The sequence below is a fragment of the Lepidochelys kempii genome, chromosome 3 (assembly GCF_965140285.1).
Source record: "Lepidochelys kempii isolate rLepKem1 chromosome 3, rLepKem1.hap1, whole genome shotgun sequence".
NCBI classification, from domain to species: Eukaryota; Metazoa; Chordata; order Testudines; family Cheloniidae; genus Lepidochelys; species Lepidochelys kempii.
This window is the reverse complement of record NC_136382.1, coordinates 114,453,642-114,475,774: the sequence shown is the minus strand read 5'-3', so window position 1 is coordinate 114,475,774 and position 22,133 is coordinate 114,453,642. Positions and strand designations below refer to the sequence as shown.

At 40.1% G+C, this 22,133-nt stretch overlaps 2 protein-coding genes across 14 annotated transcripts in view; one reads left to right on the top strand and one right to left on the bottom strand.

Annotated features, from left to right (window-relative positions):
- Positions 1-5,228, top strand: part of KATNA1 (katanin catalytic subunit A1) — a 36,469-nt gene extending 31,241 nt beyond the window's left edge. For 5 of the 6 annotated variants that reach the window (XM_073337604.2, XM_073337607.2, XM_073337605.2 and 2 more), the window contains one exon: positions 3,653-5,228. In XM_073337604.2, coding sequence (XP_073193705.1) covers positions 3,653-3,851 — 199 coding nt within the window. In that variant the 3' untranslated portion in view covers positions 3,852-5,228. The remainder of the gene's footprint in view (positions 1-3,652) is intronic. The other variant, XM_073337608.1, reaches the window with a different exon arrangement.
- GINM1 (glycosylated integral membrane protein 1) overlaps positions 1-22,133 on the bottom strand; it is a 46,083-nt gene that overhangs the window by 3,489 nt on the left and 20,461 nt on the right. For 3 of the 8 annotated variants that reach the window (XR_012158078.2, XM_073337612.2, XM_073337613.2), the window contains exons 2-7: positions 17,873-17,932; positions 17,582-17,678; positions 14,006-14,157; positions 11,708-11,864; positions 10,779-10,912; positions 8,453-8,616 (exon numbers count right to left, since the gene is read on the bottom strand). Coding sequence is in view for 6 of the 8 variants with exons in the window: in XM_073337612.2 (XP_073193713.1) it covers positions 8,453-8,616; positions 10,779-10,912; positions 11,708-11,864; positions 14,006-14,157; positions 17,582-17,678; positions 17,873-17,932 (764 nt within the window). In the remaining 2 variants the exon portion in view is untranslated. Of the gene's footprint in view, positions 1-342; positions 5,829-8,452; positions 8,617-10,778; positions 10,913-11,707; positions 11,865-14,005; positions 14,158-17,581; positions 17,679-17,872; positions 17,933-22,133 lie in introns of those variants that run through there. The other 5 variants (XM_078852204.1, XM_073337609.2, XR_012158076.2 and 2 more) reach the window with 4 other exon arrangements.

Here is a 22,133-nt window from a genome sequence, read left to right as displayed (position 1 = left end):
CTAAACTTTTTTAACATAATTTCTATTGTCCTAAAATATCTCTTCTGCTGGTTGACACTAGATTTGCTACACAATCCAGTTAATACTGGTTGAAATATTGTTTTTATTGCCATATTGGGAAAACTGGAACATCCAGTTACATAAGAAAAGAAACAGGAGAGAATGGAAGGGATTGAACAATTTTTTGAAGGGGAGAGGAGAAGGAAGATGCAGGAGGAAGAGGTGTTCTAGACGAATATTAAGGGAGGCAAGTTGTTTGTCAGAAAATGGACAACTTCATGGTGCAGTTCCGAGGAGAACTGCAAATTGAAATGAGAAATGAAAGCACACCAGTCAATTCCATTTTCACCAGGTGGTTCATTTCAACCTTTATCGATTTGTTAAATGCTTCTATGCAAAGGACCTATTCCAAACCAGAGAAATCCTTACTTTGTTCCCTGAAGCTGCTTCAGAAATATGGTAGATGTGTAAGGGTCCCTTCAATAAAATCTTCAGTCACATTAAATGTTTCCTTAATTACATGGATTAATTTATTGAGATGTAGGATTCCCTAAAAGCAAGATTTACCTTTTTAGTAACTTTAGGGTTTTACACACACCAGAAGATGCTACTGATTTTTTTGATCATCCTGCTATGCAGACTCAGCAGAGCAGGGGTTTTATTTCCTCTGGTATCAATCTCAAGATCTCTCTCCTCCTAGGATGTTGAGACTTTTAGATTTTCTGGGCCTGTGAATCATTTTGGGGACTGATTATCCTACATTTTGGTCTTGAATTTTGGGTCTCTGTTGCCGCCTTTTTCCCTGCACGGTATAGACAAATCTCAGTTGAAGTTTCTGCAGTGGAAAGCAAGGGCCAGGCCCTTGTTAACATGTCAGATAGTTAAAGCTCCCAGTAGCTCCCTAAAAGAGAACTCCCTGCCCCCGAGGCCTGGCAAGTGGTGGCTATTGTTGCAGTAACTGAATTTGGAAATCTAGGGGGAACGAGAAGCTGTTTTTTGTCTCATTCACGGCCAGTTAAACCATTCTCAGTACTATAGTATAAAGAGTTAAGTTTTTATAAATAGGCAGCAGCGTATCTAGCTGTCTCGACACCCAAGGCCCACCCTGTTAACATTTTTATGGTGCGGAGCAATATGTACTCTTTACCTGAGGGTGAATATAGAAGAAAGAAAATTAGGTGGCTTAGTTCAAGTCCTTCTGAGCTTTGAAATAAAACTTTGTTACCACTTTCATTGTGCCCCCCTCCCAACAATGGCTTTAATTGCTGCGACTGGTCTGTTGGGCTTCTGTCCATCCTCAGCGTGGACAAAATCATGATTTTATCAGCATCTCCCATGTGGCCTGATCTGTCCGTTTATATTTGCTAGTGAAAAAGATGAAACAATAGCTGTAGTAAAATGAAATACTATTTTTAGTTATTAAAATGCACAAACTTTTCTTTTTGGTTGAAAATGTATGGTTTTAGAACTTAATTTCAATAAATTACTCAAACAGTGCAAGCTAAACTGCAGACTTTTCAGTCACTTGTCCAACCCCCCCCACTAAGTATGTGTATGTAGACTGTTACTTTATTTGCTTACCTAACACAGGAACTACCAATAAGTCAATCACTTAATACAGCAGGAAAAGAGGTATTTATAGGGACAGTTTATAAGCACTTATTGCAGCCAGCAATGTAAGGTACATAGGGATGAATAGGTTTGGGATTTGTTTGGGTAATCATTCAATCCCTAGCTCAGATTTGTAAGTAATTTGCAGTCTGGAGATACTACAGACCTTCTATAGTAAACTGCTTTTTCAAAACCCTTCCCTTTAAATGTATATGTTCCATTCATGTGTGACGGTTTGGGATTTCGTGAAACAGTTCTAAATAGGGACAGTCCAATTCTCTGTACAATAGCACAGTCAAAAAGGAAAATAGTGTGGGACTAACACAGGTCCCTGCCACTACAAATCTATCTGTAGTGGTGGTGGATACTTCTATTCCTCACAGAATAGGGGTATAAGCCGTGCTCAGTAAGGCTGTGAAGTGCACAGAAATATTAACCAAGTGAGGTTTGAATGTTTAGTCTTCTGGTTCCTGGCCCACTGAAATTATCCTAAGGATACAAGAACATTCAAGGAGAAGGATCCATTTCATGTCCCATCTGGAATTTTAGTTCTGTCTGGCTGCTTTAGAATGATGCAAGAGGAAGTTGTGCAGAGCAACTGGAATTATCAAGAGATTTAACGGACAAAACTCTATGAAGTTTAGTTATGCATCTGCAAATGGTGAATTTTCCAGCCTTTGTTACTTGGTCAAAACAGCAGACTTTCCTGACTATGATAAAAGTAACTTCTGTGAACTCAAGACTATCCCTCTGCTTGAGTTGAAACTCCTGCTCCAAACCATGCAGATTCTAGAGATGGTCAGAACAGTTTAACATCGCCAAACAACATCATAAATGGGAACTCCATATATATTTCACATTTCTTATCCAAACTGCAGCTAGCTGTGATAAGGAGCAATTAAGGACATACTTCCATAGTCAGTAATCAGTTTAAGCGAAGTCATACTGCTCAACTTGATGACCATTTCTATGCAGACTCTGCATTGTTCTGACCTTACTGCAAGATATAACAGGAGGAGAAAAAGGCTTGCTTTCAGCAGCAAAAGGAACCAACAGATGCACATTATGTATTGTGGTTCTCTTTGCCCCCATCTGTCATACCTATGCCCTAACTGATTTAAAATTGGTTCACTAAACTGACAAGCTGGTGGTGGTGCAAATCAGAAATAGAATTCCAGGTTATATATTGTGAAAAGTAATCTTCTAGCTACAGAGGGATCTTGAAATAATTTTTAGCATTAGCCCCCTATTATTCCACAACCCTGAACTTGTTCAGTGTCTGTCTACATTTAAAACACTACAGCAGCACAGCTCTGGTGCTTTAGCACTTCAGTGTAGACGCTATGCTGATAAGAGGTTGGTGTAAGCAATCCTCAGTCCTGAGAGGCAGTAGTTACATTGATGGAAGAATTCAAAGGTCTGGATTTTTGATACCCCTGACTGACATAACTAAGGTCTTTTCTACACTAGACAATTAGATCAATTTAATTATCTTTAGCCAACCACAGGTGGTTTTGCTAGCTGAAAGCAACATTCCAAGCTAGAATTTGACTACTGCATAATCTAACAGGTACAAGGTAAATGTACTTTCAGTAGTACTGCAGATAGGTGTCACTGAAGCTCTCTGGTTCTAAGGGTGCAGTATCAGTATCAAAGATTCTGCTGCACATAAGGATGGTCCAGTAAGTAAGCCACTCATCTGGGAGTTGGAAGAAGTGGGTTCAGTTCCCTTCTCCACCACATACTTCCTGTGTGACCTTTGGCAAACATTTAACCTCTCTCTGTTCCCCATCTGTAAAACTGGAATAAGAGACTTCCTGACCTCACAGGAGTATGATGAAGATAAATATTAAAAATTGTGAAGTGCTTAGCTACCACAGTAATCAGGGGCCATATTAGTACTAAGATAGAACAGAAGTTAGTGAAAATTAATTTTTGGTTCTCCCAATTGGAATGTGGTAACTTAATTTAAAGCCTAACTTGGTAGCCTCTTAAGCAACTAAATGTCCATATTAATGAGTTGTTTCCTCTTAACGTATAGGGATGCATCACTGATGGCTATGAGAAGGCGTATTGAAGGCTTGACACCAGAAGAAATCCGAAATCTTTCCAGGGATGAAATGCATATGCCTACAACTATGGAGGATTTTGAAATGGCTTTAAGAAAGGTTTCTAAATCGGTATCTGCTGCGGACATTGAAAAATATGAAAAATGGATTGTTGAATTTGGATCATGCTAAGTCTTCCTAACCAAACTTCCCCTGGGAAACCTGTCTTAAAACAGCTTCAGAAGTAACGAAAGGTAGTGTTCATGTGCACTAAGTGCTATTTTTTTAACTTTCTTGAACTTAAGAGCAACATGATTCTGAATAAAGTAATTTTTTAAATTGCATGTCACTTTTGCCTTTTCTTTGAATTTACTCAGAACAAGTCTCCTTCCCTTTAAAAGATATGAACGTCAGTCAAATGTTTTGGTTTTCATTTTGTTTTATTTTAATTGAATAGTGGGATCTGTTCACCAGTGGGGTTCATATGAATTCTTTCACTAGCACAGAAACTGGTTGTCTTTGTGCTTGTTAGATCCTGATACTGCAAATCTCAACATAGGAAGAATAAGATTCACTAAACAGTGGTGCCAATTCATCTGTAGCAAATTTTGCCTTTTAAATGTTCCTGCATCTGTTAAAAGAAATTGTGACAAGACTAAGGTGCAAAAACCCTGAAACTTGTAACAGTTAATAAATTAAACTTAAGTCTGACTTCACTTAAGATGCATTGGGAAAAGCATTTCCTTCGGATATGCTGGGCAACTCTGATTAATACCAGACTATTTTGCCAGCACTGCCACTGAGTCAGGTTTGCAGTCTACAAGTGTTGCAGTTGTCTTTAGAAAGTGGAGAGCAAGGTATTAAACATATCTGGCACACTTTCTATTAAAATAAAAAAAAAAGTTGGCAGATGACTTGCTCAGGGAAGGAATCTGTGTTCTAAAATAAGCTTGTGATGTACAAGTGAGTATGTCCTAGACTTCTATAGAAGTCCTGTTTTAAAGCTCTTAAGAGTGGCCATCTAAAATAGGATAACTACTACCCCTGTTTGGGCATGTGCCAGTTTATCATATTGAGGAATTTTACTTAAAAAATTTAAAATAGGGCCAAAGATCAACTATTCTAAGGCCCACTGCCCTCAATCTTAAAGCAAGACCACACATGACTCTTTAGTGAGGTTCTTTCTTGTAATATTAAATAATCCTATTAGTTCGGGAATACCATTGGAAAGCTAAAAATCCAGCCTGTTTTTTTTTTCTTCAGGTAATGGATTTCTGCAAGTCACTTCTCTACAGTTTGATTTCCTTTCAGTATATTTTTATATGTACAGTGAGTGTAGTAAACAATTTAAATGTTAATTTATGTGAACATCTGTGAGAAAACTATGCCTCCTGTATTCAAGATAGTAAACAATGTCTTGTAAGACATTTGTGTTTCTGAGAAACTTTATACAATACCACAAGATATACAAAAAGCATAGTAAACATCTCTAAGTGGCTTACAATTTTCAGTAGGGAAGGGGCTTAATATGAAATTGGCTGTTGAATAAAGTGCTTGAAATATCAAAAATTGCCTTTATCTTGTTTTACATATATAGTAACTCCTTCTTTTAATAGTAAGAACAATTGTTGTTTTTACAAGGCACAGTCAAGGGTAATAGGTCTAAAACCAGGTTGACCACCTTTGTTTTGGCTTGCAGGCACGTGTGTAATCTCTTCCTTCTAGTGCTTTAGTCCATGCTTGAAGATTATCACATTCTGTATTTCATTACCTTATCTGTGAATACAAAGGCCAGCTCCCTGTCCTATCTGCTGGGAGAGTATTTTAAAGAAGTTAAAACCTGTCACAACCCTCATCGTAGGAAGCTGCTGCTGTTTAGGAGCAAGAGGCTGTGGAAAGAGGGGAGATCATTTTGGGCCTCAACCTTGAAATGTCCCTTTAAACATAAATCAGCTGACATACTATTTTCATAAAAGGAAGCAAATACGGTATTTAAAGTTCCAGTGCCAACTTTTAGGTCCACTGAAGATGGGTACAAAGATTCAGACGCAAGCATGGTATTGAGTACATCATTTCTCCACTAAATTGTCTGTCTTCGCTGGCATATCTGAAGAGATGTTTATCACAACCACAGGTGCAGTGTTGCTAGCCTCCAGGTGAAGGACTCCTCTGAAAGACACATTACTTAACATTAGAAAAGGATAGCTCTGTTCGGAGAATGCAAATTTTTCTTATCAGGGGGTAGCTGTGTTAGTCTGTATCCACAAAAAGAGAGTCCAGAGGCACCTTAAAGACTAACTGATTTCATGGGTAAAAAACCACTTTTTTGCATCTGAAGAAGTGGGTTTTTTACCCACGAAAGCTTATGCCTAAATAAATGTTAGTCTTTAAGGTGCCACCGGACTCATTGTCAAGTTTTTCTTGTTTATGTTCTCAACCTTTCATTGTAAAAACATATGAAGTACGTGCAGACTTCGTTTATTTATTACATGAAGAGGCAGCACTAGTATTGAGGTTTTAGGAAAGCTGCTTTGATACTTGGTGACATTTGGCACATCATGTAAGCTGGTTTCCAATCTAAAATATTAGCATACGATTCAGCTCCTACCTCACAGATATTAAAACTTGATTTGAAAGCAGTTTAAACAATTATCTGCCACCAGGAGCTACATTCGTGTTAAGCCAAACCGCATGTCAAATGAGACAGGCGGGACACGTTTACAAGACACACTTTTATTATAGAGAACTCTGAGGATTCAACAAGCTGCTGTTCAGTTAAGGGATGAGCATTCCCCATCTGCTTGAAAGCCCTAGTAAGTCTTCCACTAACATGAGACCTGCCACTGTGGCTAGTTCTAAGGTGATTTCTTTAATCGATAAAGAAAAATGCAACCTTGAAAGGTGACCTGCAATTGAAAAATTACCTCTTTCAAACTCTGTTGGCATACACCCCACCTATTGGAACAGTGGCCAGCAGTGATTAGGTCACATGTATGCTTTTCAGTGGTAGGTTAAGGAATTATAGCTTAATTCCACCTGTTTTTGACCACTTGTTTACAAATCAGTACTTTGCTCATTGTCAGTCTGTATAGTTAGCCTTTTTTCTAGTTCTGCCTAGTTTAAACAGATATCAGTATTAAACCACTTGCTTGTTGTACAGTAGTCAGATCCAATGAGTGTTGCTGGCTGTCTACTCTGATGGTAAATGAATTGCTCTGGTTTTAACATTGTTCTTGGTGAGAAGTGAAGATGGCAGGGGGTGACAGCAGGACAGATGCCTTGGCACATTAAGGGTATACTTTTTCAGTTTGCAAAGCCTTTACTCCCCAAACCCAGAAGGGCTGTCAAGCACCTTGAGGTCTCACTCCTGCCTGGCTGGCTTTATTCCTTATATGGCTTTATATAATCTGTTACAGCTGAAGACTTCAGCTGATTTTGGCATAGACAAATCCACTGTGGCTCAGATGTAAAACATTTTCAGTTTTAACTCCATCTTAATGTTGGCCTGGTATTTTATTTTCAGTACGTTAAAACCTTGAGGTATGTTGTCTTACTGTGTTGAAAGTAAGCATAAACTCCATGCCTTGCTCACTGAGAGTTGGTCTATGCTGTGTGTGTGAGAGAAATCTAAGTTATGCAACTTCAGCTACATGAATAATGTAGCTGAAGTCGACATACTTAAATCTACTTACCACAGTGTCTTCACTATGGTAGGTGGACTGCTGATACTCCCCCATCAACTCTGCCTACGCTTCTCGCTCAGGTGGAGTACCGGAGTCTATGGGAGAGCACTCGGCGGTTGATTTATCGTGTCTTCACCAGACATGATAAATTGACCCCCACTGGATTGTTTGCTCCAGAGGTAAGTGTAGACATGCCCTGAGCTGATGTGCTTCTTACTCAAGGTAGCACACCTTGGATACAGGGACTAATCACGGCACTCTACTCTGCCAAGCTGCAATTAATGTTTTTCGTTGTCAGAGCACTACACCCACTAATTTGCCCCCCACCCTTACAGAAAAGGGAGGCAAACTGTCACGATGAGGGAAGTGAAGTGACTTCTGTAGAATGAGAAGGTGTATATAATTGACTCACATGATTTAGGCTTTGTCTACACTGCCAAGTGAAAGACCCAACTTTTGTCGTTCACAGGTGCTTAAAAAAGCTCCCTCCCCCCAAAAGACAAAAGTGTGGTGAACGCAAGTGGCAGTGTAAACAACTCAGCTCATTGTCAGCAGGAGTGCTCTCCTTGGAGGGGGTGGAAGTATTTTGTCAGCAAAAGTGCAGACAAACAGCGTTTACGCTGAGTGAGGGCTGCATCGCTAAAAGGTGTGTAGTGTAGACAAAGCCGTAGTGCTTTTAAAGCGCTTCAGTGTCCTTGATTGAAAGTGTAGAGTTATTGCTAAAGCCAGGCTGTGTGGCAAAGTTAGGACCGAAACGGAACGTACAGTTCTTAACCTTGTTTGACTACACTGCCATTGCAGAGCTTCAGATATCTGGTCTTCCTGTTCCTGAGGTGAATAATGCTGTAGAGAAAAAGCGTACCCCTCCCAGATGGTCTTCAGAGAGCTACTGCTACGCATGTAAAATGGTGATAATACATTAACAATTTAATAGGGGGTACTGACCTGTTTTTTCCAAACTTCCTTATAAGAAACCACTTACAGTGGAAAGCTAATCACTGCCTTTTTGTGGAGTGGTAGCAAACTCTCCACATTATGAGGTTGTCTCCTTTCATGGACTAGTCTTAGGACTATAAACAGCTTTTTTGGGAGTATGCAAAAATTACTCACTTGTGTTCGCAGGAAGGGAAAAGCACTTTTAAGATTCCTAAAACAAGAGCTGCTCCTACAACTCCAGTCCCAATGACTTCCATCAACTTAAAGAACACAGGGAAAGATTTAAGCCAGAACCCGCACAGCTCTTTTCTCAAGTACTCCACCCACTGGCACATCACCTGAAACCAACAAACATGTTAAAAGAACAAAACAGTTTCTGAAATATGTCTAGTGCAGTCTAGCTACTGGTGAATCCCTACAAGATGGATTAGCTCTGGTTTAAACGTATAATACAGTTCATACACTGCTTTACATATCACTCTTGTTTTCTAATAGATAGTCTCCCTGCTCAGGAAGATTTGACACATGCAAATCTGTAAAACAGCCTTAGTCATATGAGAGGAGATCCCATGTTTGGGTGGGGAGTTGAGAACCACAGAGCAGCCAGAGGCAAGGCTATAGTGAAGCTTAGAGGTAGATTACACATGCTACTTGTGACCAGAATAGCATTTCCCACTGCAGTGTGAATCAGGGAAAGGGTTACTGGTGCTGCAGCAGCAACATTACATTGGCTATGAAGCACCGTTGAGGGCTGCCTGAGAGAGCACAAGAGGGTAGAATATTTGGAGGAGGACCCTGGTGATTTTTTTTCAACTGTCAAACAATGCCAGGCATTAACCTGCTGCAGTGGTAACTTGCAGGTAGTATGTTTTGTTTTCATGGTGCTCACTTTTTGTGTCTGACTGCAACAGTCTCTAAAACAGGAGCATTGTAGCAGTAACTGTACTCCCAGGTGGAGAGTACTGAACAGAATTTTTTCTTTTGAAACATCTGGTATTGGCCACTCTCAGAAACAGGAGACTGGATAAGATGGATCACTAGTATCATACAACAGCAATTACTACATTCTTATCATATAAGACTGTGTACCCGCAACAAAATTGCAGCTAGGAAAGTTGCAATTTCAATTCTCAGCCCTGTTTAACTTGAAACAGCCTATTACTTTGGTGCAGAATGTATCATACTGCTTTTCTACATACCAAAAAAAAAAAAAAGAAAAAACCTCCAAGAGATGGAGTTCTGAGGAAAAAAAACAATCACAGGCTTCTCTAAAAAAAATAAAAAAACCCACCAGAATAGCTTTCATAGCCTCTAGAAAGGCACTGTGTTTGTGAAATGGTATGTGGATGGCCTTTATGTTGCAATGCACAACTTACTGAATCATGCTTTTTTGTGGGAGGAGAGCTGCCATAAAAATAAAGGGAAGGGTAACCACCTTTCTGTATACAGTGATATAAAATCTCTCCTGACCAGAGGCAAAACCCTCTCACCTGTAAAGGGTTAAGAAGAAGCTAGGAGAACCTCGCTGGCACCTGACCAAAATGACCAATGAGGAGACAAGATACTTTCAAAGCTGGAGTGGGGGGAACAAAGGGTCTGTCTGTGTGATGTTTTTTCCGGGAACAGATCAAGAATGCAGTCTCAAACTCTAAATTAGTAAGTAATCTAGCTAGAAATGCATTAATTTCCTTTTATTAAATGGCTGGTAAAATATGCTGTGCTGAATGAAATGTATATTCCTGTTTTTGTGTCTTTTTGTAATTTAAGGTTTTGCCTAGAGGGATTCTCTGTTTTGAATCTGATTACCCTGTAAGGTATTTACCATCCTGATTTTACAGATGTGATTCTTTTATTTTGTCTTCAATTAAAAGTCTTCTTAAGAACCTGATTGCTTTTTCATTGTTCTTAAGATCCAAGGGTTTGCGTCTGTGGTCACCTATACAAATTGGTGAGGATTTTTATCAAGCCTTCCCCAGGAAAGGGGGTGTAGGGCTTGGGGGGGATATTTTGGGGAAAGACGTCTCCAAGTGGGCTCTTTCCCTGTTCTTTGTTTAACACGCTTGGTGGTGGCAGCGCAGGGTTCAAGGACAAGAGAAAGTTTGTACCTTGGGGAAGTTTTAACCTCAACTGGTAAGAAAAAGCTTAGGGGGTCTTTCATGCAGGTCCCCAAATCTGTACCCTAGAGTTCAGAGTGGGGAAGGAACCTTGACAAGGGGTGTCTGGCTTCCTTTCCTAGCCATGGATTAATGGGGAAAATTTACTGCTTTCTGCTTGATTCCAAAAGGAGGAGAGACTAAGATTCTGTAACATTGGACAAATAAGTTTGTGTTGATTAGTATCGTGCTAGTCTTAACAGCATTCCCCCTAACTGTTGTTATTTTCTTCTAGATTTCTCACTTGCTATTATCCATTTCCAGTCCTAAACACAGAATTAGAGACATTTCTGATTCTGTTTTAACTGGGACTTAAGATGGGCACCATAAGTATTTTAAACAATTACCTTATAAGATGATGGAGGCTCTGTCCTGAGAGGAGTCTCTGGTAACTTGCCAGGTAATGTCTCTTCATCTACTGTAGTTTCTACTTGCCAGAGGAGGTAGTGACTGGTTGGTTGCAGTGGGCCTTGAACATCTACTAAAGAAGCAGAGAGGCATAGTTAGTTAAACATTTTTAGCTTCTCCATTTCACCCACACAACTTCTGGTGGAGCAGCATATGATATAACGATGCACACAGTAAGCAAAAGAAAGCTGCACGTATGTGCGCACTGCAAGGTTATCTAAGTTTATAATGAAAATACAAATAATTAAAGCAGACATTTTCATTTGACCTTCAGAATAAACCCTGAAAGAAGCTGAGGTAGCATTACAAGGCAGATTCAACTATGAACTTTAGCTGTCATCTGCTAAAAGGTGAGAAATAAAATTCATCAAATCCCTTAGTAAGCCCATAGGAGAATTTGATTAATAAATTGAATTCTAGCCACATTTTCAATATAAAGTAAAATTTGGTAACTCAAACTATTCCCTATATAGAAATGGACCAGACAGGAACTTACTTTACAGAATTCAATTCTTGTCTTGAGAGAGCTTCAGTGGTAACCTTTATTGTAGGACTAGGGCAGAAATGGCAAATACAACTCAGCTAGGAGAACTACAGTGATATTAGACCCCCATCATCTTAAGTGCCATTTCAGAATCACCTCTAAAGGAAAAAACATATTTGAAAAGAACAAAAGAAACAGCACACAATACTAAATCATAACCAATAATCTCTTAATGAACAGTGTATGTCTTGAGAAAGTCAGTTCACCTCTACATGCCTCAGCTTCCCTCTCAATGAAACTGGGATCGTGAAACTTGCCTGCCTTTGTCACATGCTTTGTGATTTATGCATTAAAAGCATGATGTAAGTGCTATATATTACATACCTTTTCCTGAGAGATTGGGAAGTGTAAACAACATGTCCTTGTCCCTGGGGATGGAATACAGCATGCTTTCCTTCAGAGGAACAGAATGGTTTGAATGTCTAAGTACTCTCAGGCCCTTAATTAATATGTTTATTTCAGTAACCTCCTCTTGTTGAACCTGCAAAGGAGAAAAATATTGGAATTTTATATATTTTAAAGTAAGGGTGAGGCAGGCCACTGGCTAAAAACAAGCACCATTAAAATACTTTTAGCATGAAGATTTTTGTGGATGCACAAATATTACTAACATAATGAACATAATTACATAACATAATTCTTTTTACTTACTTATACATTAGCATGAGTGTGTTAAAGGTTGGGAAGGTGCCTGTTCCTGCAAGAAGGTGTGTTAATATGATCTGCTTGATTTTCAAGAGTTGTACCTAACTCATTATAGCCTTGATTCAGCAAGGTATTTAAGCACCTGCCTCACTTCAAGCATATGAGTAGTTCCAATGAAGTAAATAAGATTTTGCACATGCTTTAGTATGCTGCTGAACTGAGGCCTACGCTACTGGCCTTACTGCTACCATTTCCTACTTTATCAAAGTCTGACATCAAGGGATAATGTATTTTTACACAGGTGTATTATCTGCAGAGCCAGTAACGTGATTTTTGGTGTGACCAGCAGCAGTTCAACTTCTCTGCAAAACAAGTTCTGCCAACATGATTAATATCTCCATTTGTCCTTCCAGCAGCTTACGCTTATCGACTTTAATTTAAAGCTACAATATTCAGAGGAGGGAGTGGCACAACACTGATGTAACAAAGTTATTAAAAAGTACAGACAGACTATGCATATTTTGTAACCATATTTATACTAGATTGACCTAAAACATAACAAAACTCATTTTTCTTCTACACAAATATTAGGTGATGTATAATTTTGACTTATTCTTTATTTTTAAAAAATGATCATTTGAAGTACTGACTGATAGGAAAAAAATTCAGTGTGAAGAGTAATAGAACAACTGTTCAAAATATAAGACCAGGAACGAACAGAAATCCGGCATGTGCACTGGGTCCAGGACAAAGACTGCAACATGGAAGTTTGTCAACAAGAAGGAATGCAGTCGGATGTAAGCTATTAGCTAGACCCTGCCCTTAGGTGGTAAACAGTATTGCGTAGCTTAGAATTAGAACTACTGCATAATAGGAATCATCTGTTCACTGTCAGCTGATAAACAAGATTGCATGCAGTGTTGGTCTCAGGATATTAAGGAGACAAGGTGGGTGACCATCTTTTATTGGACCAACTTCTATTAGTAAGAGACAAGCTTTTGAGCTTACATAGGGCTCTTCTTCAGGTTGTAAAGAGTGAAAGTTCAGATAGAAATAAAGCAGTTTAATATGCTAGTACTAACTCCCTAGCAAGATTTGAAGTATTTTGTACAGAATAGTGAAAGATCTGAAACAAAGCAATATTACTCTATGGTAGTCACAGCAGGAACCAGTGCAACACAGGCTAAATGTTTTCATAATAAAAGGTGTAATACACACTCACTTGAAACAATGAATTACCAGATCCTTTTAATAAGCTCCAGTCACAATTGTTTTGACAAATGTACTACCTGTTAAATGTCTGTCTGTGCATGCACAGTGAAAGGAGACTATAAGACATTTTGAGGTAAATTTAATAGTACATTTGATAGTAAAACCTCAACAGAAACTAGAGCCTGTATAAAAGACAGAAATGTATACTAAACCATAACCTGGACATTTCTACTTGCAGCAACAACTTGTATTATTAGGGTGTGCTCGGTGTGGAGCTTCTCAGGTCTGCAGAGTGAGCAGCTAACCATTTATGCCAAGTTTTGAAAAAATAAAGTGCTTCATACTTTTCAATTTTTCTGCTTACCAGTATGTCTTGAGTTCTCATCTCCACTATAATTGAGAAACATCTTTCCAGAGGCAAATTAGATTATTTTTTCTTAAGGTGCCACAAGTACTCCTTTTCTTTTTGCGAATACAGACTAACACGGCTGTTCCTCTGAAACCTGTCATTTGCCCTCAGTGTCTCTCCCCAAAATCCTGTCTGTGATGATTATTTTCATGGCAACTACCAAGTTTTTGGGGATAGGGCATTGCTTAAAATTCACACACAATATTCTATAAGGAGACAAAATAATCTAGGCCTTGATCCTGCAAGGTGCTAAGTGCTTCATCCCCAATCCAACAAAGTACTTAAGCATATGAGAGTTAAAACGTGTAAATTACTATTCTGGTTTAGAATGGGCAAATAAGCATGGCTGGTGTTACCTCTCTCCCATCAATTTCCGTCACCTCTTCTTGAATGACAATCAATTGCAAATTCGATCTGGATGCCAAGGGCCACTCACGAAACATGATGCGAACACTAACAATTCCCAAATGCCTTTGATCCAATAGGTTATCAGAGTTTCCAGTTTCCACTGTCAACAGATAATTATGCAGTGCACAAAGTCACAAAGAGAAACAGAAGTCTCACCCAATAAATGACATATGTTAGTCCACCCTTGAGGAAGTTAATTTTATAACATTGACAAAGAATGATATGTACCCAGCAAATACACCATTATCGCAATGTCAAAACTCACCAGAACTGCAAAGTACAATGAATACAATTAGAGACATTGTAACTTTCCACAGTGCAGTCTACTCTTCACTTTTCCCCCTAAAATTTTCTATCATTGCTCTCCATGGTGCAGTACCATTGGTAGCAGCCATGTTGGGAATTTTAGGGTAGAGCAGCCACCATCGGTGTTTTCAATGCTGTCCTATTTAATCCTACTCAAAGCAGATCTAAAATGATACAGTGCTTAAAAGTCTGGCATACCTCTCAACCTGTCTGCACTAATGCTTTCACTGACTGACCTAATCACATAACTATGGGAAATCTGAAAGGGACAGGTAGTGTAGAAAATATATGTGCTTATTTTTAAGTTGCAATTTCACACCAGGGGAAGAAAAGGTGCAACTGTCTGTCTAAACTTGTCTGCATCCAATCCAACTGACTTGCTCCATTTACACCTCAGCTGTCATCCCATCTCAACTGTCTAGAGAAATACAAAGGGATGATGCTGCAGACAAAACCACCACTCATTCAACAACTTAGAAAAATATCAGCGGGAGTTTGTGTAAAAACTTTCTTTAAGGAGGTCAACCCTCTCCTCCTGGGGATACCTGCTTGGCTCAGACCCCATTTTCCTTCTTCAGGTGGCCACCAAGGGAGCCACTACCCCCTCAGCAGTCACCAAAGCCTTCAGGAGAATGTCCACTACCCTTCTCCACACACAGCATATGCTGGGCCCAAAGGCAGGGAAGGGATTCGCCAGCACATTGGGGAATGGGGTATCCTTGGCCCAAGCTAACCCCTCCCCACCATGTTCAGACACCACTGCTCCTGCCTCCTCATACCCCCCTGCCAACCTCATGACTTTACTACCCACAACTGCCTCATACCCACCACCTCAAAGTCTACCATGAGCACACACTCAACAGCCCTCCACCTCTCTCTCTCAGTGCTTCCTCCTCCCCAAATACCATGTTCCCACCACTAGTGAGTGTGTGTTAGATGTGAAAGTCAGTTTGTTGTGGAAATGAGGAGTCCCAGTTTGCACTGATAATTTTGATGTGCAGGTGGTCAGGCATATGAACTGAGGCTGGTCGGGATGTCACATCCAGGCTATTGATGCACTGCACAGCTTGTCGGTGTTGGGAGGCACAAGGTGCTTGGCCTTGTGTCTTCAATCACCCAATAAGACCCTAAAATGTTCACTGCTTACAGTAAAGCCCCTTAATATCAAAGATTTTTTTATTTATGCAGCAATGCCTTGCATTATGAAAAATTGTTGCCAGATAAGAGAAAATATTAAGATAAATTTATATAGGTATCTCCCAGTGGACCCACAAGCTTGTTGAACATTTTCTGAATCACAATATTGAATATACAGTTAAAGGACCAAATCCTAAGAGATGCGAAGCACCTGCAGCTCCCAATCCTCCCAACCTTTAAATGCTAAGTCCCCTGAATTCTATTAAATTTAATGGGAACTGAAGACGTTCACCACTTAGCAAAATTGAACCTATTCATCTCAATAGGAGTTACAAGTGCTTAAGAGGTGCTGAGCAGGATTTGGCATAGTTCTTAACACAGAACTACTCAGTAAGAACTCGAAGACTTCTGTCCAGGGCAAGAACTTGAATACTTAGGGCCTGATTCAGACCTCAGATAAAGTCAGTGTAGTTAATTTGCTTTTACGATAACATAAGAGACATCAGACTGAGGACCCTAGTAATCCTATAGCACTTTAGATCTTCAAAGAACTTTACCAATATTATCTAATTAAACCTCACAACAACCCTGTAGAGAGGTTAAAAGTCTTGTGCCAAGGTCACAAAGCTGAGAACAGAACTCTAGAGTTCCTGGTTCCTAGACCTGGGGTCAAATCACTGATTTTTGCCTAGTTTCTGATTTACATAGCACATCTGTAAAATTTCAAAAGCACTGTAGATTAGTGGGTTGGACAATTAGAAAGAAAACGGAATTTGAGAATGCTCAGCATCTCACAGGATTAGGCCTTACATTAGTGAATAAAATCTTGTCTTGCATTTTTCTTCAGTCAATTACCTCTGAAGTGGTTACACTTTGAAATGTTTTATAATCTATACTAGAGATGAAAAAGGTAGGCCCATACTTTTACTACATGAGACAAATAGTAATGAGTTACTGCCTACCCCAAAAAGAGAATATTTAGTTATTCATTTGTCATCCTTTGGGTTTTCAAAAGACGAGGTCACAGTTTAGAGAAGCAATTTAAAAGGCCATTAGTAAAGGTCTGATCATAAAGGGCAAATGATCTCAGAAGCCAACCTTGAGACTGACCATAAGTATTAAATCTGTATGTAAAAGGATCTTCAGTCAAATGAACATCAGTGTCTCACCTTCATTAATTATGCAATCCACTGTGCAAATCCAAATATCAAAACACTTTTGATTGGCAGTCCTTGCACAAGACTACAACACTGAACTAAGGGAAGGAGAACAGACATGTTTGCTGGGTCCGTGCAACAGACATTGCAATATATCTCGAAGAACAACATTTACAGAACAGGTTAGTAACTGTTCCTTCTTTGAGTGATTGCACGTGTCCATTCCACTTCCAGTTTGAATTGGGAATGGGCGATGGGATGGATCACTTGATGATTACCTGTTCTGTTCATTCCCTCTGGGGCACCTGGCACTGGCCACTGTCAGAAGACTGGATACTGGGCTGGATGGACCTTTGGTCTGACCCAGTATGGCCATTCTTATGTTCTTATTGAACTAGTGGGGGATACAACAGCTTCCCCCATTACAGACAGTATACAATATCAGGATTGCAACACCTACACAACAGTATCTTACATGTGAGAAACCTGCAGTCCCAATGTATGTGGAAGGATGACATAATGGCAAAATATACTTAGAAATTAGGATTATGTTGATCTTTATTTATCTACTCAAACTCTCTTTGGATGTGTGCTACCCAACATAGGGAGACAACCATTAGCAGTGGGGAGTTGCATCATCATATTCACATTACCTAGTCTAGTGCAAAACCCTCCCCTTTCAAAAATATACACAAGGTCTGTATTTCAGGTGAAACCATGTAAATACCAAGGACATGACTGAGACATGGGAACAAATGAGGATGTCAGATTTTGTTTCATGTTGATTCTACACACATCCTAACTCTGTAACCGTGTTGTTTCCAAATATTGCCGACCTTCAGAGAGCACCATAGCAATGAATTATGTCCTTCCCTCGGGGACATGGAAGCAGATATCCCACATAAAGAACTGAGCAGTACTCACATATTAAAGTCTGACACTTAATCCGGGTGACACCTCTCTTCATAGCAAAGTCATTTACATAAATCTGTCCACTGTTGTAGGTGATATTAAAGACAACCTTAAAAAAATAAAAAATAGCAGGCAAAATATTAATATAGACAGTCAGATTTTCAGTTTCATAAATAAAGAACAGATTAGTGAGTCACTATTGTATAAAATACTGAAATGAATAACATCTGCGGAAGCCACATGTTCGCAGGTAGAGTTTGATTCACAACTTACTAATACGTTGAGTAAACAAAAACAACAAACCTGTGCTTCTTGAGATTCCCCACTGGTTTTCCACATAGTAACATTAACTCTGATGTTTTCCTGAAAAAAAAACAAACAAACAAACAAAAAAAAACAGTAATGAGAAAATAAATTGAGTCCTGTAAAATGGAAGTGTCTTGCAGTGCAAAAGACATTAAGTCTACCAACTACTTTCACGTACTTTACTGAAGAATAAATGACATGTAGGACAAGTGAGCACATTCCCTATGCTCACTGTCTGGCAAAGTGCAGCTAGTGGAATATGCTTACTTGTCCCACACATCCATTTTTAAACAGGACTAATTACAAAAGAACAATTACCACTCCCTGTTAAGTGAAAAAAAGTGATTTTTTTTTAAAAGACGATCAAGAAAACGTGCCATGTTTTCACATCCCAATATGCTTGAAATTGACTCAATTATAGCAAGGGCCCTAACAAATTCACGGCCATGAAAAATGTGTCACAGATCGTGAAATCTGGTCTCCCCCCGTGAAATCTGGTCTTTAGTGTGCTTTCACCTTATACTATACAGATTTCACGGGGGGAGATCAGCGTTTCTCAAATTGGCAATCCTGACCCAAAAGGGAGTTGTGGGGAGAGGGGTCACAAGGTTATTTTAGGGAGGTCGGAGTATTGCCACCCTTACTTCTGCACTGACTTCAGAGCTGGGTGGCTGGAAAGCAGCAGCTGTTAGCCGGGCACCCAGCTCTGACGACAGCACCCCGCCAGCAGCAGCACAGCCAGAGAGCGACGGCTGCTGACTGAGGGCCCAGCTCTGCCAGCAGCAGCGCAGAAGTAAGGGTGGCCATACCATACCATGCCATCCTTCCTTCTCTCCTGCTGCTGTTGGCGGCTCCGCCTTCAGAGCTGGGCTCCAGTCAGCAGCCACCACTCTCCAGCTGCCCAGCTCTAAAGGCAGAGCAGCTGGGCAGTACCGCAACCCCTCCCTACAATAACCTTGCGACCCCTCCCCCAACTCCTTTTTGGGCCAGGACCCCTATAGTTACAACACCAGGAAATTTCAGATTTAAATAGCTGAAATCATGAAATTTATTATTTTTAAAATCCTATAACCGTGAAATTGACCAAAAAGGAGCGTGTATTTGATAGGGCCCTAAATTATAGTAAATGAAGATTGAGAAATTCCGACATATTAGGTTTTTTCTATCTGTGGGTCATGACTCAAACTTGGGTCATCAAAAGCTGTCCAAAATGTGTCATGTGGAAGACAAAGTGTGGGGAGGAGTTTCCTATCCTGAGAGAGGCAGTTGCAGAGCCCACTCCGCACTCACCCTGCAGCTGCGGCTCCAGTCCTGTAGGGCTGTCTGGGCTCAGTTCCCACTTTGTGTGTTACAACTTGTTGCTGGGAGCCTCAGCGCTGCTCAGGTTTAGCCCAGCCATCCCTCCATCATGATGACAGGGAGCTGGCAGGGCCAAATTTGAGTCAGTGGTGCTGTGGCCCCATGCGCCAGCTGGAAACGCCACTCACACAAAGGTGGCCTGGCCAACCCTTCACCACAGGGGCCAGGCCAAACCTGAGCGGTGCTGCAACCCCAGAGGTCACAATGCCTGGAGCAGGGAGCCAACCCTACAGGACAGGAGCCATAGGAGCCACCACGGTAATATGTATGGTGTACTTATTTAGTACGTATTAAATTAATATGTATAAAGAAAAGGAGAACTTCTGGCACCTTAGAGACTAAAATTTATTTGAGTATAAGCTTTTGTGAACTATAGCTCACTTCATCGGATGCATTGGAGCTGTAGCTCATGAAAGCTTATGCTCAAATAAATTTGTTAGTCTCTGAGGTGCCACACGTACTCCTTTTCTTTTTGCGGATACAGACTAACATGGCTGCTACTCTGAAACCTATTAATATGCATATTACATATTGCGAAGAAGAAATACTTAGTAGGCAGATGTTTTTTGTGCTAAAGCTATATCCTAGGTTGTGACAGGCCATCACATTTTACAAATGGGTAATACAGTATGACACTTAGTCCATTCCCACTCCACATCAGTGCAAAGTAATCTACATGATTTTTAGTGCTTGATCCAGTCTAGTTTTCAATAAGCATAACGCTGCCTTTAAATGGGACAAAATTTTAGTTGTCTGAGTTGCTGGTAATCCTCACTCCTTCTGCCCCATGACACAATCCTTAACCCCACCCATACATCCTTTCCCTGTCCAGATGCAAAGGATTTGTTTCCCTCTTTCAATCTCAAATTGTTTTAATTCATGCCTTTATTGCCCCCTACCATCATCCAGTCCCTAAGAAAACTTACATCTTCTCCCTCCCTTCTCATCATTCAGTCCTGTCACTTTGTCCTGACGCCTACTTTACTAGCACTGTCAATCCCTCATTTGTCTCTCGTACCTTCCAAATAGCTCCAAAACCTGCCACTGTTCATTCCGGTCTTCAAAAAACAACTCCCTCAAACCTGACACACACTCACTACTGTTCCACTGTTACCCTGCCCTTTCTCAGCAAGCTGCTTGACAAAGTAGTTTTTAATTTCCCCACTTCACTTTTCATACAACCTTAACTGATTTCAACCTGCTTTTTGCTCTGGCCATAATTTGGAAAACTTTCTTCTCCTTAGAGCCATATCTTCTTTTTCTGCTGTTGGTACTTTCTTCTCCATACTCATTTTCCTCAACTCAGTGCAGCCTTTTTGACTGCATTTTCTTGTACAAACTTCATAGCTAAAGAAGCATCTCAGAGTCCCTCAGATCACTATTTTACTTCTGCTCTCTTTGACCCTCTCTACATTGGGATTTGAGCCATGTTTTAAAAGAGACAGTTTGGGGTCACATAGACTTAAATGGTTTTTGGAAATGGCTTTATACAATTTAGATTGTAAGCTCTATGGGACAGGGAATGTCTTACCATGTGTGTGCACTGCACAACAGGGCCCCATTTACTGAGCGGGTCCTCATTATAATAATTTAGCTTCATCTATGCTGGTCAGTCCAAACCACATTTGAAAATTATTTGGATGGAACGAGGTTTAAATCAAGTATAAACACTCCACAAAGCCCAAGAGATAGCAGTTCTCTGGGAAAATGACTCATTTATCTATCAACCACAAATATTTTGTCCCCAGTAAAATGGGGTTGAAAACAGTTTGGCCACTAATGTACAAAAGCCAATTTGCTCCTCAATGTCTGTTACAGGAAGCAGAGGTCTACCATTTCCAGAACTAGAAACAACCATTCAGGAAAGATGAAGCTCACCAGCTCATTTACATAACTAATATCAGTTACTGCCAATGTAAATCAGATTCATAATAAAATTGTAGAACCCAACCCACTGGGCTTTCAGCCAGCTCCCTCACTCTAAACACATTCTTCTCATCTGGCTCATATTAAGAAATACTTAAAACAAACATATATTTAATCTAACTCTTGATTTAGCATTAAGAGCTGTATTGTATCTTTTACCTCCCAGCCTTACACAGCAGAGATTACTATTCCCTTCCTCTTGTGATTTCCTAACTTCTTTTGCTTTGCCAAGTAACACTGAATGATCCACAGGGTACGTTTTCCAGCCAGTCTTATTCCTCCCTCATTTTTTAGGATTCTGGTGCATTTTGAACATATTTATGCAAAAGGTATTTATACAAAAATCTTTACAGAATGATGTAGAATGACTCACTCAGATGATGAGTTGGGGGAAAAACTGTGCCACCGTTCCAAAAATAATGAAAAGGGAAGAAGGAAAGTTCATGTTTCAAAAAAGTGTTAGATTGGCAAATGAAAGGGTGTAACAGGACATGCTGAGTCTTCAGCTAACTCAACATCTTGTCACTCAGCTCCCCACCAGTATTTGTTAATTGGGACTTAACTGGAAGACAGGTAACTTGACCTAAGGTGCCAGTTAACTGAATAGAGCTATAGCTGAGGGGCTAATTGAGGGGGAGCAACCCCCAGCAGCTGGGATTTTATGAGCAGACAGGAAGAAAGTTCTGGGAGCCAGAATGAAGGCAGATGTAGACGTGACTAGCTATTACTCGTACTGTTCCCTTCCCTAGAAACAAGTTGGGAAGCTGGTTATGGACTCTAAATATATGTAAACAACACTACCAGCTGTGGCCTGTGGAAAGAATATAATAAAGTGCAGTGGTGGTGAAGAAGACCGGGTGACTGAGTGAGACTGGAAAGGATCCTCCGGACACCACCCCATGACAAAGGCATAAAAGAAAAATACATGTGCTCAAATACTAGCGCTAAACCCAAGCATTTCAAGCTTACAATG